This window comes from Dermochelys coriacea, chromosome 7, assembly GCF_009764565.3.
Source record: "Dermochelys coriacea isolate rDerCor1 chromosome 7, rDerCor1.pri.v4, whole genome shotgun sequence".
Taxonomy (NCBI): Eukaryota; Metazoa; Chordata; order Testudines; family Dermochelyidae; genus Dermochelys; species Dermochelys coriacea.
The window spans coordinates 83,560,773-83,577,224 of NC_050074.1; the positions used below are offsets into that span (position 1 = coordinate 83,560,773).

General features: G+C 40.2%; 1 protein-coding gene across 5 annotated transcripts in view; it reads left to right on the top strand.

Annotated features, from left to right (window-relative positions):
* LOC119858395 (prosaposin) overlaps positions 1-16,452 on the top strand; it is a 34,534-nt gene that overhangs the window by 6,387 nt on the left and 11,695 nt on the right. Inside the window, exons 2-8 of one of the 5 annotated variants that reach the window (XM_038408926.2) lie at positions 7,524-7,657; positions 8,996-9,070; positions 9,386-9,511; positions 10,107-10,301; positions 11,580-11,723; positions 12,337-12,393; positions 13,667-13,675. In XM_038408926.2, coding sequence (XP_038264854.1) covers positions 7,524-7,657; positions 8,996-9,070; positions 9,386-9,511; positions 10,107-10,301; positions 11,580-11,723; positions 12,337-12,393; positions 13,667-13,675 — 740 coding nt within the window. Of the gene's footprint in view, positions 1-7,520; positions 7,658-8,995; positions 9,071-9,385; positions 9,512-10,106; positions 10,302-11,579; positions 11,724-12,336; positions 12,394-13,666; positions 13,676-16,452 lie in introns of all 5 variants that reach the window. The other 4 variants (XM_038408925.2, XM_043518185.1, XM_038408928.2 and 1 more) reach the window with 4 other exon arrangements.

The following is a 16,452-nucleotide window of genomic DNA, read 5'->3' on the forward strand; positions in this document are numbered from 1 at the left end:
GATGGTATTGCCACCCTTACTCCTGTGCTGCTGCTGGCGGGGCGCTGCCTTCAGAGCTGAGTTCCTGGCCAATAGCCACCACTCTCGGCTGCCTAGCTCTGAAGGCAGCACAGAAGTAAGGGTGGGAATATTATGATGCCCTCCCCCCAATAACCTTGTGACCCCTGCAACTTTTTGGACCAAGATCCCCAATTTGAGAAACACTGATCTCCCCCCATGAGATCTGTATAGTATAGGGTAAAAGCACATAAAACCAGATTTCATGGTCCATAACCTGTGTTTCATGGCTGTGAATTTGTTAGGGTCCTAGTAATAATCTGTTGGAGGATGTTGCTTTTAAGTCACACTTCTGTTTATACCAGGCCTAATTACCTGGCTTTTGTACAGATTCCTCTATTTTGGTCAGGGTGTGACTTTTTTTTACCAAAATAGTTGTATTGATACAATCTCGCCCCTTAGGCTAGATGCAATTACCTTATTATAAAGATGTCATATACCTAATGTATCGCATAGTTCCATAAGGGAAGGGGGAGTAAACTGTACTGGTATAAGCACCTTATACCAGGATAACAGCATCTGTGCAGGGGGGATGTACTCCAATCATGCTGGCATAATTAAAATGGTACAACTTGCGTGTAGACAAGGCTTCAAAATGTCTTTTTTGTTTAAAATGGTAGGTCTAGGGCTAAAGAACTGTTCTTTCTGAGGGTAGTTCAGAAACATGAAAATAAACAATACATGGTTTCAGAGTAGCAGCCGTGTTAGTCTGTATTCGCAAAAAGAAAAGCAGTACTTGTGGCACCGTAGAGACTAACAAATTTATTGGAGCATAAGCTTTCGTGAGCTACAGCTCACTTCATCGGATGCATTACATGTTGACTGTTGAGTTCTTGGAGAGCAAAGTTGCCCTGCAACTTGTTGACTGCTTATGTGTAGTGAACAGTTGCCACTTGTACAGAATTATTTGACTCTGTAGGCTCTTCTGCTTGGTTTATACAAAAGCTAGCTGAAGTTGTGTACATAGAATTAAAATAACAGTTTTATAAACTTGTGCTGAGTACTCCTAAAGCACAGGGGGTGGGAGCATTAAGCAAACAACTGATTAGAAGCTTAACAAAAAGCTTGTCTTCCTCCATCAAGTAGTGTTGACCTCTTTGATATTATAGTTAGTTAGTAAGAACTCTCTAGGAACAGTGGAGTCTGGTCTGTGGTGGCTCAGATAATGAGGGTTTTTAGCATGTGTATGCTGAAAGTTCTTGCTTTACCCATTGGGATATATGAACTATTACTACAGCCTGTCTTTGGTCCCAAGGATTGTTCCTGTTTCAGCAAATTTTATACTAGCTGTGACACACAGTATATATAATTTTGAACACCTGCAATAGAATCAGAGGGTATGATGGACAGGAATTCTGAAAAGATCAATTTACAACTAGTTTCTCAGTCCATTCTGGTTAGGGAACAGTTAGCACATTATTGTACAACTGTCTTGTTTTTCTTCTAGAGACAAGGTGGGTGAGGTGATGTCTTTAACCAACAAAAGTTGGGCCATTAAAAGATAAGTTTTCAAACTTACACAGAGCTCTTCTTCAGGTCTGGGCATGTCTACACTACAAAATGAAGTCAACGTAAGTTAGTTCAACCTACAGCCATTGCAGGTTAAATCAGTGGGAGGAACATTGTAGTGTAGATGCTTACACAGTTAGGTCAGTGTAAGCTGCTTTATGTCAGCCTAACTCTGTGGTGTAGACCAGGCCTATGAATGTCACCGCTCAGTACAAGGTGGAACAGATAAGGAGTTAACACACATTGCGGTAGACCATTCAGGGTGAAGCAGCAGTTAACACCTCTACAGTCAGAGGACAGATAGTTATTATGATTCATAAATCTAGTGTCTTTATTAAAGCCATGATATTTGGTGTCTGACAGAGTTCTGAATTGAAGATCCCAGGCTCATTTTTTGAAGGTGGTGTTGTGGAGTGGTCATCTTGTGAAAAGCATTTGCCCATGCATGAGGGGTGTGTTTTGTCTTATCACTTTTCTGTGAGGGTTGATTCTTCCAGAACATTTTTGTAGTTAACTATCTGTTTAGAAACCAGTGTAGTAAAGAGTTTCTAAACATTGCTAAATTGAAGCAGTTCTTATGTGTAGGTAAGGCCAAAGAGCAAAGCTTAACTTTCTGCATCAGATAGCAGCTTAAAGGTAACATCCTTTCATTCCAATATGAAGGGACACTTGAGTGTTTGCACGTTTTGCTCCTTTAACTTTTTTTTTTTAATCTTTCTGATTTTGTTTTGCATTAGGAATTCTGGTCTCTAAGTACTCCTTTTCTTTTTGCAAATACAGACTAACATGGCTGCTACTCTGAAACCTGTCACATTTCTCTAGAAGATCATGCATAACTGGAGAGCTAGCAGGCTTGGAGAACTACCAGCCTCAGATTTTGGGAGTCTTTGTTTCTTTCTTTCTTTTCTTTTTTTTTTTTTTTTTAAACCAAAAAAAAAAAAACCCACAGAACTTTTATCATTGTAAGTCTCCTGACACTTTCAGCATTAGGATGAAAACTCTCTTAAATGTGCACACAAATTTCCTTCCTCCTGTTATGGGCTACTTCATACACCCTTTCCTCACTCCCATGGCAGAACATTCTCTCATTCTCACTCCTTAGTCCACATTACTTGATAGTCTCCAGCAATTTGCCCTAGTCTCATTCCTCTTCCTATAGTTATTTTCTCCCCCACCCCACTACTCCCCTCTCTAGTCTTTGGCCTTAAAGTTTTCCTCTTCCCTTGGCATGCTGTATTCCTGACCCTGCTCCCAGACCTCATGCTATTCTTCCCCTATGGCAGGTTTGAGCATGTCTGCCTACCCTGTAGGGGGAAGCTGCTCTCATGGTGGCGGTGTGAAAAGGGGAGCTGCACTACTGGGGTTCCATCTGCTCTCCCTTCTTTCTGTGCTCATACCTGGAATACATGCCCTGCTCTGTGGTTCTGGGAACACAGAGGTGGTGGATCCCTAGTGCTCAACTTGCCACACTAGGACTCTTAGTCTGCAGTTACTGGCCTAAAATCTCAGCTCTTCTGTGAATCGGTGACTAGCCTTGATGCAAGGGAAATCCAAATGCTTTGTGTTCAAACATCTTTCTTCTGCAGCCACTGATTTTTGGGGAGGTGGAGTGGGGGAGGAAGGAGGCATGGCCAAAATGCAGCATATTTTAGTTAGACATTTCAGCAGTCACTCCTCCTGCTTGCACTATTCTGTAGTGTAGAGTTGGGGAATGTGAGTTTGGCTAGATGAGGTAGTCATTGCTACCAGCTAAAGGCTGATTACTGTGCCAGAGTGAGATTGGTGGAACTAGAATAAACCAATGATCTGTGTCCACAAAACTCATTTGGTTAGTCACCATCACTATAGCCACTGCGAGCAACTGATTCTGTAGTTCATATCTCTATTATTAATCTTGCCTCCCATACTGTGCTTTCCTGTTTCTTGGTTCTTTACAGCTGAAAGGATACTGTTAGTCAGCTGACTGTCCACCTGCCTCAGCTTCCCCACATGAATGTCTTGTTCATTCACCTTCTAAAGCTTGTGGCTTCTCCTGATACCTGACAGAAGAACAATCCCTAGCAGAAAAGTCCTGTGTGCCATGATTGACTTGACTGGCACTTGATATACCTCCTCTTGTATTGCATTGCATTGCTCTGCTGCTGAATTCAGGAGTGTAAAGCGGACACTAAACCAAGTTCACTTCTTTTAAAGCTACTGGTGAAAAGCTGTGTGGGGATGCTTTGTTGTGACCTAGAGGCTCAATCTGAGTGTCCATACAGACTATTGTTAAAAGCACTGCAGAAAACTCATAATCTACACAACTTCAGAAAATGAGTTAAATGTATTTTTGGATACTTTACCTACCAGTTTCTGTGGTTTTTACAATCATATTTCCAAATTTTGTGTCTTTCCAAGCAAACAGGGGAACTCGCTAAAAAGGAAGTAGTGCTGTCAAATGCGTAGGATACAATAATACACTGAAAGCCATATTTTATAAGTCTTCTGTTTTTTACTTTCACCATAAAATTATTGGATGATGTTCCTTAAATCTTATTACAGCTGGGTCTTGCTTTCTGTAAGAAGTACAAGAGACTTGCATCACTCTTAGTGTTCTTTATATCAGCCTGGTAACCTGAAAAAAGCTGCTTATTCCCACCCTTTCTAATCAAAGGATGCTCATTACTTGCATACCTTGCTGGCATATAGAGCAATCCATAGCTGCTCCCGTTTTATGACCCCCTGTCCAATATAGAGCCAAGGAGCAGAAATTTGTATTAAAGGTATGCAGCTGAAAGCTGCTGCATGTGTGGTTAACAAATGTTTGTTCTGTCAAAAGGCTGTAGTGGCCACTTAAACAACTAGGCACAAAAAGAATAGGACTGACTCTTAACCAGAAAGAGAAGTTTGTAGAAAAGATCTGATGGACTTGTCTCTGAGTTATACCTAAGTTCTTATCTAAACACAATTATCTGGTTTAACAAAAGGTGGTTTTAAAAAAACAAACCTGTTAAACCAGTGCAAACCCCTCTGACTTATATTTGGTTTAAAGCAGGCTCATTGCACTTTAGTTTAAAAAAGAAAAAAATCAAAAGCCTGGTTTTAATATAAAAATCTGCACAGAAGATTGCACTGACATAAGACAATAGGTTTAATACCCCATTTAATCTAGTGCTCTTATTCACTGTATTGCCATCATCCCTATCTAGTTAAACTGATCCACTGCTACACTTGTGCTTTTTCAAAAAACTTCTGAATTCATTACTTCAAATGTTTCAGTAGTATAGGCCAGTAGACTGCCTTGTTTGTAACCCAGCCTCTGTGCGAATGGAATTTTTCTTGCTATGGAAGGATCCCCAAATACAAGCTGTACTTCAGTTCCAAAGGATTAGGGGAGCCTTTTTGCAATGTCTGTGGCTGAGACTTGGTAAATGCAATAATGGTTAGGGCCAACTAAAGTTTAGGGAATGAGGATTGTCAGAAAAAAATAAGAACAGCCATACTGGGTCAGCCCAAAGGTCCATCAAGCCCAGTGTCCTGTCTTCCAACAGTGGCCAATGCCAGCTGCCCCAGAGGGAAAGAACAGAACAGGTAATAGTCAAGTGATCCATACCCTGTTGCCTGTTCTGGCAAACAGAGGCTAATGACACTGTCCCTACCCATCCTGTCTAATAGCCATTGATGGACCTATTGTCCATCAATGTATCTAGTAATAACTTTATAATATCTCAAAAGGTGATTCTGCCATTAAAATAACATGCCATCTAATAGTTCCTGAAGCTACTCTGAAGGGTGCTGGTCTCCTACCCATCTTCATATTACCCTCCTCATATTTTCCTCACTAAACCTACATCCATCATAATGAAGAATTAGTAAAATATCTGTAACAGATATTACTTGTCTTGTCATGCTCCATAGTAGCAGTTGCTATGCTTTACCTTGTACTAAGACTGACTTCCTCAAAAAACATAAACCACACAAGCGAGGAAGAGGGATGTCATAATTAACCATTCCCTTGCAATATATTCACATCGAGGAGCTGATGCCTCTACCAAAGCAGCTGCCAAATCAAAGGTTTTACTAAGCAAATGGGAGGGGAAAAAAATGCCTCTGTAGATTATTATCCTATAAACCACCTGAGATGGTCTCCCAAGGAAACTTACCACCTAGTAGAAGTATACTGCAGTTGAATGATTTTTTTTTTAAGTCAAGTTCAATCAAAATTTCATTAGACATGTAAATTGGACACTATATGCTAAACCTGACTCTCATAATAAATGAATGAGGGAACATCAGACTGTTGATAAAATCATTAGAAGGAAAACTAGTCAGGTCTGTGTCAAAGAAAAGGCTGTAGCTTTAGAGGAAGATTGTATCAATTTGAGAGTATAGTTTGACTAGATGGGAGCAGTCTAGGGCCTGAGTTTTAATAGCCCATTATGCCAATTTGACTAAATGCAAATAGAAATTTGACAAGTAGCGTTCTGCAAACAAATATATACAGGGGCTTTAGAAACAATGACTGCAGAGCAAAATGAGGACAGCTCCCCTTACTAATCAGTGGGCAGAAAAGAACATTCATCTTCTGATATCTCTTCTATAGAAGTCAGTAACTATTCACTAGTGAATCAAAAAGTAAATTTCAACCAGAAACGTAATCCACTCTTATTCCCAAATCTCAACAATATGAATCTCCTGATGCATGGAGCAAGCAGCTTCACAAGACTTTCTTAGTAAGTCTTGTGACTGTCTTACTGATCTTAAAGATGCTCTGATCCAAACAGTTTGCCTATAAGTAAGGGCCTGTGGATGGATTACATAATGCTATGAACTTCTGCAGAATCGTACTCTGAATATAAGCTTTTGTTTTTCCAAAAACTTGTTTTTTAGATTTTATGGTTGTGAACGTAATCTTCCAGACAGTCACTGGGGTAAAGTTATTTAAAATTGTTTTTCTGAGTCTATAGACAGCCTTAAACTATAGTGATAGGTGTGAACTGTTCTCCATCCTACTCAAGGGAATGTCCATTCTGAAATCTAATGCAAACATTGCTTTTAAAAAAAAAAATCACAGTTGCAGTATCGCAGCCCAGGAGGCTGTGGCCGCAGGAAAAGTCTGCAAATTCTAATCCCTGATGGCACTGTGGCAACATTTGAGAAACGTTGATTTAGGTTATGTCTACGCAAGAGACCTTATAGCAGCACCGTGGTACAGATGTAGCTGTGATTCTGAAACATCTCTCACGTAGCCACCGCTTTATGTGGGTGGCAGAAGCTCTGTACTGATGCAGCACTGTGCACCGTATCCCTTATGCCAGCAAAACTGTTGTTTGGGTGGGAAATGATGTTTTCACACTGCTGAGCGACCTAAGTTTTGCCATCGTAAGTGGCAATGTAGACATTGCCTTAGTATGACACTAGCTTGTTTGCATTGGTGTCATGGTCTCCTTATGAGAAGACTATAATCTCACAGGTTAAGTATTGGGGCAGCTGCCCAAATGTTAATACTGCCCCTAACTAGTTCAATGTTCAAAAGGATCATCGCTTTTCCATACCAGTTTTCCAAGTTTAATTCACTTTGAGGAAAGGTGGGGGAGTAGGGGAAATAAAGCGGCCTAGTTGGAGCACTGTGGTTCTTCAGAAACCCACACTTTAGAAATCTGGTTCAAGAAGTGCTTAATTGATCTGATGGCATATTAAACATACAAAAATATGTATGCATTAGAACTTGGCATTTATTTTGTGTTGAAGGTATGTGTAGGGACTGGTAGTAGGTGGGAAGTAGAGGGTGATATCTGTGTATAAACCTGACTACAATCTGCATAAGTTTCTACCCTAAAACGTAAAGGCATCAATATCTTAAATCTATTTTAAAAAGCTAATTGAACTTCTCTAGAAGTTCATGTGGAGTAACTATTTACTTAGGGTATGAGAGACCTTCAGATGTGCAATTTTGCAAATTTACTTCTCTTCAGCAGCTGTGGCAAGCCCCCTCTTGTGGGAGAAAAACTGCGTGAAGGGTCCTGAGATATGGTGTCAGAATTTGCGGACTGCGTCACAATGTGGAGCTGTGAAACACTGTCAGCAAACTGTCTGGAACAAGCCTTCTGTGGTGAGTGTAATTGAGACTTGTTCCACTCTACTGTTCAGTTCATCGGTATTTTCATGTGCTGCTTAACTGTTTCTAAAGTTTGTGTCTGACTTGGAGGAGGAAGGTGCCATTTGAATCACACTTTTTTTCTAGATGTTCAGGCCATCCAAAATTGTTGCATCAAAGACTTGGTTACAATGTGTTAACTCTGATCCTAAAAAGAAATAGGATTGTCTTATGCAAGCTATGGAGGGAAAGGAAGACCACTCTGCTAACTTCTACCTATGTCAGTCCAATCACTGTTTTGTAAGTGATTACAGGACGGGGAAGAATAACCTAGAGACCATCCTGGGACAGAGACCAAATGAGCTATGAAAACTTATTCCTTTTATGCTTCCAGGAGTGAATCCTATAAACTAACACCAGTTGTCTAACATCCATTATGGCTGCAGAGATCACATTGAGTCACGCTAAATTTAACGCTATCACAATGGAAAAATAAGTAAAATTGTAATTGTATATATGCCTGCAGTGTGTCCTAAAACTTACCATGTACTGCATTTTCTGTGGAATCTTATATTGTGGCCATGGCCTTCATCTCCATAATGGCACAATCAGTATGCTTCCAAATCTGTATGCTTGAGAAAGTATATCTTAATTGGTTAACATTTTGTGTATAAATGCATCAGGAAATGTGTTGAGTAAAAGATCGGCTAGTTTTACTAGACCATCTGTTCCCACCTCCTACCCCCTCGTTTTACTCATTGCTACAGACAGGACCAAAAATTGATTGACTTTCGTGCCCCCAGAGACAGCATATTAGGTTGATTAAAAAAAAATTGGATATGGGAAAATTTGTCCATAACACTAGTTTTGGCCTATTGTTTTTGTCACCCTGATCTTATTTCTATTCTTCTTCCTCAACATAAAGCATTAAAATCAAATGATATGCTTTCCACCTAATTCCTAAACCGAGCAGTCAAAAACAATCTCAAGAGTCTGAATGCCTTGAAGGGGAAGGTGGAACAGGAAAGTCCCTCTAAGATGGGCATATCAAAAGCAAATTTTCACAGAGTTGTATGTGAAAGAGAACATGTTGTATTAGTGATATTTCTTACTGCAGTAGATGTGCTATTGTTTTGCTTTCTTCCACCAACGTATGTTGCTTTTGTATCTTTGACATCAGTCTATCCTAGAAACTGGAACTTGATACATTTTTGAAATGGCATTAACTTTGGGATCAAACAGGAAGAGAATTAAAGCACAAGACTTGAAAAATGCGATGTGCAAGGAAAGCTTAGTATATTTATTAACTGTTAGGTCCCTCTGAAGTAACTTTTGTTTCCTCTTCTTCCTCAGAAAAGCATCCCATGTGACTTATGTAAAGACGTTGTAACAGTGGCTGGGAATCTCTTGAAGGACAATAGCACCGAGGTAAGCTTAAAGGCACTATGTGACTTCCTTTTAGTAGTGGTGATGCTCCAGGGAGGGGGAGTGATCTCCAAATGGGGCTTAACAGTTTTTAAAAACTAGTGTTGAAAGAAGTGTTAGTGCAGTGAGTGTCAACACTGGCATCTCTGAAAAGATCTGGTACTAGAGAGCAAAGACCTCTACCATCACACCCCACTCCACTTCAGAGTTCAAGTGTTTCCAGATTGTGTATAGTCATTCTCTGAGAATGAAGAACTGGCTCATCTCTCTGCTGCTGCATGCATGAACATAGCCAATAACCCCCCTCTTATCTCATAGGGTGAGATCCGTTCTTATATAGAGAAAATATGTGAGTTCCTTCCTGACCAAGACCTGGTATCTGAGTGCAAGGAGACCGTGGATGCCTACTTACCAATTGTCATGGACCTGATCAAAGAAGAGTTAGTAAGTTGACTGTAAATAACTTTTGAAAACCTTAAATTGAAAAATTATGCCATGAGTTTTGTCCCTTGTAGTATAAGTGGTGAGTGGGCTTAATCCTTTAAGCAAATATGAATGAGATTTATGGACTCCCCTAATGTGCAGACGGTTAAAAATCATTACAATAAAATAAAATCTAAGTAGTGGTGTAGGTTCAGATCTTATCTTTGAACCCCTGTTATCCAAAACTCCCTGTTCTTAAATTTTGTTCTCAATATCTCATAATTTCACTGCTGCTGATAATAATAATATAAATGTTCCCAATGTTCTGAAATGTCTTTGATATAAATTGGGTAAATCCAATAATAGAAATTTAGAACTTTTCTGGCTGCATTCACTTGCCCAGACAATGTCACATTATAAATCCAATGGAAGAGTTTCCATTTCACGAAGGTGCAGATTAGGGATTACAAGGAAACAATTAACAGGCTTAAATCCTAAAACCACTTTTTTGCAGTGAATCTTAGCTCACTTTTAATGTGCATGTAACCTGTGAGATTGAATATGGCATCAGACTGGTGCTTTGTCCATCTTTCTAATTTTTTTCTCTTGTGTTCAGGATGATCCTGAAGTAGTGTGCAGTGCCCTCTGCTTGTGCCAATCCCTTCAGAAGCACCTTGCTCCAATGAAACTTCAGAAACCGCTCCAGTCCAACAAGATACCTGAACTGGACTTCTCAGAACTGGCATCTCCCTTCATGGCTAATGTGCCTCTTCTCCTTTATCCTCAAGACAAGCCCAAGCAAGAGTCTCAGGTAAGGATGCAGAGTATCTCTAGGCACAGGAAAAGTGCACATGTTCCATTCAAGTATCAGTGGTTTTTATAACAGTTTATTGATTATTTAGGTTAACAGGCAACTTTAGGAGTTTGGAAACCAACAGGCATTTAAGTGGATGCCACACTATAAATAAATTCTGTTATACATATGAGGATGATATAGCCCTTTTGCTGGCTATGCAATATTTGTTATGATTTGTCTTCTGCATTGTTACAGTACGAGGTAATGATACTGCCTAAAATTAGGATTGCCTGACACTTTCCATTATAGGATCCTACTTTTTAGTTGCTTATAACTTTTTGCCAAACTAACTCTTTGGGGTGAAAGTCTTCCAGGCCAGGTGTCTGCCTCCAGCAGAATTGTTCTCTCTGAAAATTTCAACAAAAAAGGCCCAGCTGTTTCAGAGAATGGGATGAAGGGAAAATGTTTTGCCTATTTTTTAAAAAAAAAAAAAAAACCACTAAAAACTGATGTTTAGTACCTCTTCAGGCTTTCAGACAAAGGCTTGAACTTTGGCAGGGAAGTGCTTTATTGCTGTTAGTGAAAAAACACCCATACCTGGCCAAGTTATAAGCCCCTGAAAAATCTTAAGTTTGCAATGCTCAGTACAAACTCGTTAGAGTTTAGCAACTAAATTTGCTGAAGGTTCTGTCTGTACTGAGCATGCTGCAGCCTGGGGCTGGAGGGGCTGAGCAGGTCTTTCCCTACAACTGCTTCTCCCAGTGGCACTAGACCTGAAAGCAAGGAGATTACTGAGACCCCAGGAAAGAATCTCCCTGCTGATGCCTTGTTGCTTCCTCTTCCACCTCAGTCTAGTGCTGAGGCAACAAGAACTGGCTTGCAGGGAAGGAACAAGGTATGTTGTATAGGGAGTAGACGGAGACAAGGAGCTGCAGAGGACAGACTGGAAGGATCTGAGGCAGAATGGCCTGTGACTATATCAGAACGTTCCCCTCCAGAGGCAGGAGTGTCAGTATTCCTGTGCTGTCAGCAAATAGCTATGACACCTGCTGACAATGTGTATACCTCATCTCTCCTCAAATGGCTGGCACACACAGTGATGACAGACTATTCCTGTCAGTTACTCCATTAGCTCAAGTGTATTAGTAGAACTTATGATTTTATAAAGTACTTTTTAGAAGAAGTGTTAAAGTTCTTAACATAGAAGTGGTAATTGATACCAGTGACACAAGTCTGGCAGATATTCCTGCATAAGAAGCTTTAAGGTAGTATTTTCCTTTTCTCCCTTTTCAGGGGGCTGGGGATGTATGCAAAGACTGTGTTCAGCTAGTCACTGATGTTCAGGAAGCTGTAAGGACCAACTCATCTTTTGTGAATTCCTTAATTGCTCATGCCAAGCAGGAGTGTGAACGCTTGGGACCTGCTGCAGCTGACCTGGTAACAAAATCTTGTTGATTTGATTAAGGAAATTGTCCATAGTGGAGACATGAAATGGCCTCTGTAAATGTCAGTTTTCAATGAGATTTATATTTGGTAGAAACAAGGTAGATAACGTTAGGTGCAGCTCTTGAATTTCATTTGCTGGCCCAGCACTTACAAACCATAGCTTTTTTGGATCAGAAAGCTTTTCTACTTCTTTCCTCCTCCCAAAATTAAATCCTCACTAAAGTAAGCATCTTAATGTTTTGAAAAGCCTGGAGGATTGTGGCAAGTAATCTTGGAGCTAATAGCAATTATCAGGTGAGGTAATGCTGCAATAGTTAATATTTTTTTTCATTTAAATAACAAAATGGGGTGATGGGGAACACGTGGTGTACACAAGTCAAGAAATTTTGTTTCCTATGTCCAAAAGTGCCACATTGTGTACTTAGTTTCTTGAAAGATAACTGCTTACTTAATGTGGCAAAATATGTTGGGGACAAATTAATTTTTGTGGGAAACATTACTTTGGATTTTCCAAGATGTATGTAATCTCACCCTAATATGGCATTAGCAGTTGCATGTATGGGTAAAGTGGTTTTGTTTACTAGCCTGTATTTCTCTCCCACAGTGCAAGGACTACATCTCCCAGTATTCAGACTTGGCTATTCAAATGATGATGCACATGGTAAGAGCATATGACCTCAAACCTCCTCTTGGTATAACTTCTGTTTTGTGTATCTTCCTCTTACATTGTTCTGGAGAATTGTTAATATCCTAAGCCTGCTAAAGGTCATCGGGACTCCTCCAGATTCATTTTGAAGTGCATAAACTTCATAGCTGATGTCTTGAGATCCTTAATCAAGTCATATTGGTATACTTGGCAACTAAAGTCTGAATTCATTCTTTAGCTGTTTCCCCTATGTATCTGTCTCAGCCATTCTCAGGATACATAGACATCTTTGTTCTTGCAGACCTCAGAGTGCATGTAATAAGTGGCTTTTAAATCTTCCATTGTTTATACTTTCTCTCGAATCTGGCTACTTTTTTCTCCTCTATTCCAAAAATGCTGCTTACGGATACCAGAGCTGGTCCTTCCCAGGGGCCTGACTTGATAACAAAACCTGGTTGATGGAATGGATGTGACACATCTACACAGTAGTAAGCATTGTCAGAAGAGTGAGGCTTCAGATAGCTGAAGTTCTAATGCATCTGAGGTTGGGATGTATGCAGTGGAGAAGAACTTTGTTGTTCCATTGATACGGGTATTGTGTACAAAAACACATACATTTTGTTTGCAACAGCTTACATAGCACTTTACAAGTGGTAAAGCCTTATTATCTCTGCTCTAAAAATAGAGGAACTGAGATACTGGGATGTGTCCAAAGTGACATGTTCACTGGCAAAGTAGATCTCTGAATGGAGCCCATGACTGACTTGATCACTTGTTCTAAGCAATAGACATGCTATCTCGCTTTAAATAACCTTACTTAAATTGTGTTCAGCGTGTCTCAACAGTATATTGTGGGCCTCTTATTTCGGAGTTTGTTAGTTAGAAGTGACTTTCAGGAGTTAAGGGCACACACTATGCAAGAAAGAAAATTAAAATGCTCATTCCAATTAAAATTGGCTTCCAATTTTAAATTCAAAATTGGAACATGAATGCATTTTAACATTCTGGTTTGCCCAGAGCAGTGTTTACATTTTGTCTGGATGTAGCCTTTCCCAGGGTGCTTTATAAATGTGATAGCTTGAAAAATGTCTAATGTGCTACGAGCTATTCTGGAGTGAGCAATTAACTAAATGAAGGGTCGTCCTTGCACTGCCTACCTCATGCATAGAGGTAGGGGCACTAGCAAGATTTTGTAAAAACCATATATACACCGCTCAACTGCTTTAATCAAACTGTTATGTCTTTCATTTCTTTTTTTTCTTTCTCTGTCTCCAATCTCTATCAACAGCAGGACCAGGTATGTGAGAAACTTGCCTATGGTGTTGCCTTGCTTTTCAGCTATAGGGCTGTAGTTCACCTCTTGCTAATTAGTTGTTATGTGGTGTGACTGCAGTCAGCTTTGACAGATACAAGGGATGTTTGGGGGTGGAGTGAAAAAGAAGGGGGAGAGATCATGGTTCCTGCTTCTGATATCCGCTCTTCATTAAGATTTCAACCTAATGGTGAAACCACCAGTGGAGTGGATTGCTTTCTCTGGGGTAGAGGTGAAGATGTAGGAAAATCTTGATGCTGCCTCTAATCAGTTTCTGGTTTCACTCTTGAGTCCTTGAGCTCTAAGATGAAGTCAGCGCTGTGACAGGTTTTCTTCTACGATCACCTTTATAGGTCAGGGCAATAGTTGTAGAGAGCCACAGTATGTGCGTTGGGAAGAAAATACAGGGGGCCTTCAAATTTCCACTCCTCCAGTGCCTCTTAGTTTCCTGTTTTCAGAAAAGTCCTGGGGGAGACCTTGTGTCTGTCATGTTTCAACAAGAACATGTTGCATGTATGTGGTGATGCTGTAGCATTAATACCTTGAAACGCTTATTATAGTGCATGAACCAGGGAACTCAACTAAAAGCAGTGCCTGGCTGACCTGAATCTGTGTAATCTGAAGTGGTGCTTTCTGCATGAGGTATTGCTTCTACCTGTGCATGGAAGTCTTATGGGCGAGAGGCATGATAAATAAAACTGTGTGGCACTGAAGCAGTAAACCTCCATTGCCTGAAGTTGTTTGACTTGGTAGAGGATAGAGATGGCAAAACACTTTTATCTCCCTTTCTATTACTACTTGATAGTCAGACTGCCTGTGTAGTGCGGGGGGAAAAGGGGCAGTCTGTGAGTGTGACCACATCTAAACTAGACTGCTTTTTCTGCTAGCCTATAGTGCTGACAAGAGTTTGCCAAAAACCTATTTGGAAACAAAACCCTCTCGCTTTGTACCCTGTGCTGTTTTCACTGTGTTGGCATGAGGTATCCTATTTGAACAATTTGTTCCCTGTTTCACATGTCTGGCATTAGTCTTTTTTTTTTTAATAGTTAGTTAGTAGTACCACCAGTTTCAAAGGACTTCTAGTGACATCTGCGGGTATTAAACAGGAAATCAGCTTATAAAAACCTCCCCTTCTAAAGGGGGAAAATATTTTGGACATGTTTCTAACACACTTTTATGGCATCATGAAGTGCACTTACGGCTATGAGTGTTCGAGTACTGCAGGTCATAGGGTCCTGGGTTCTACAAAAGTTTAGATAGCACTTCCTCCAACCCTTCCCTAGTCCTCTCTTAACCATACACAGGATGGAGCAAACGGTAGTAAACCTAACTTGGGAGAAGAGTGAGGCAGGAAGTGTCTTAGTTCAGAGAATAAACTAGTCTTTTAAGAATTTCAGACCAGTTCATTATGGACATCGGCCTAAGAAGCCCCTTCATCCTTCTTCCACTCTCATCTCACTGCTTCCTCCCCAATCCTTCACAAACTCTTCTTTCTGGATTCCAGGTATGTGGGAAATGCCCATGAAGGGTGTGGGTGGGAGAGAATGCAGTCCCTTTTACACAGTAAGCTCTCCAGTTTTGGTGTATATTAGTTCATTGCCTGTGGCGGGTAGAACTACAGATACAATAGCTCCAGTCTTGCTGACTTGTTCCCCACCAGTCGTGGTCTGAGCACGAAGGTCACAGAATCAGCTAAACGATGTTCAGTCACTTGGTTACTGTCATGTAGGCACAAGTTCTTAAGTGGGCAACATCACTTTAAAATGTAGTCAGTGTAAAGAAAAAATGTTGTCCTTTATTGCTTTATGAAGAATTAACACAAATGGGATCTTGGTAAGAGTTGTAAAATGCACAAAATAAACAGAAGAAATAATTCCCCCCCCCCAAATCTTTGGTATAGGCATATTAAGTGTCCACTATAATACCTAATTAACATTTAGGTAGGGGAGTTGTTGGTGTACCCATTTGAATACCTTTGCTGCCCTGTGCTGTAGCAAGATTGGAGCAGATAGCTGTAATCCATTCACCATCATAGGGATTGCTGAGCTGGAATAGTTGCACTGTTGCAAAGAGCTGTAGCAGAATGGCTTCTGTACCACAGGGAGGGGCTCAATACAAGAACCTACATTTGCAGAGCCATGTTTGCCAGTGATCAAGAGCTTTTGCTTCTATTTGGTTTGCTCCATCCTCTTTACGATTTGATTAGTAACTTGGGTTTTATAGTATAAATATTGCAGATACTCAAAGCCTTGTGTACAAATAACTGGTTTCTGCCTAGCTTTTTTGTGTTTTGCATTTCTTGATAAATTAGAGAAGTATGGGCTATGTTCCCTGCTACTTTAGAGATAGTATATTATAACTGCATAAAAGTGATCTTGTTGGAAGCATCTCTTCATGCCAACACTTTATTTACAGAATTAATCACATGACACGGCATCTAGTGAAAGTAACAGATACTTTTACAGAAAATAGTTGATTTTCCTGGATGTCAATCAATATTGAACTTCCCAGCATTTCTTGGATCTTGCACAGAGTCCAGATAAAATGTGTTCTTCACTCAAACCTTCATAAGATTAATGGAGAAATAACAGAATATCCTCTCTCCTGTGATCACATTGGCCACTGAAGAAGATACATGTCTGTTTTAAGGGGTTGGTCATTTGCAGATGCCTAAGAACTAGCCCATAATCCCAAGTAGTTTCAGATTAAAAATTACTAAACCTGATCAGTTTGTCCTGCCTATAACAGTAATGGCCAAAACT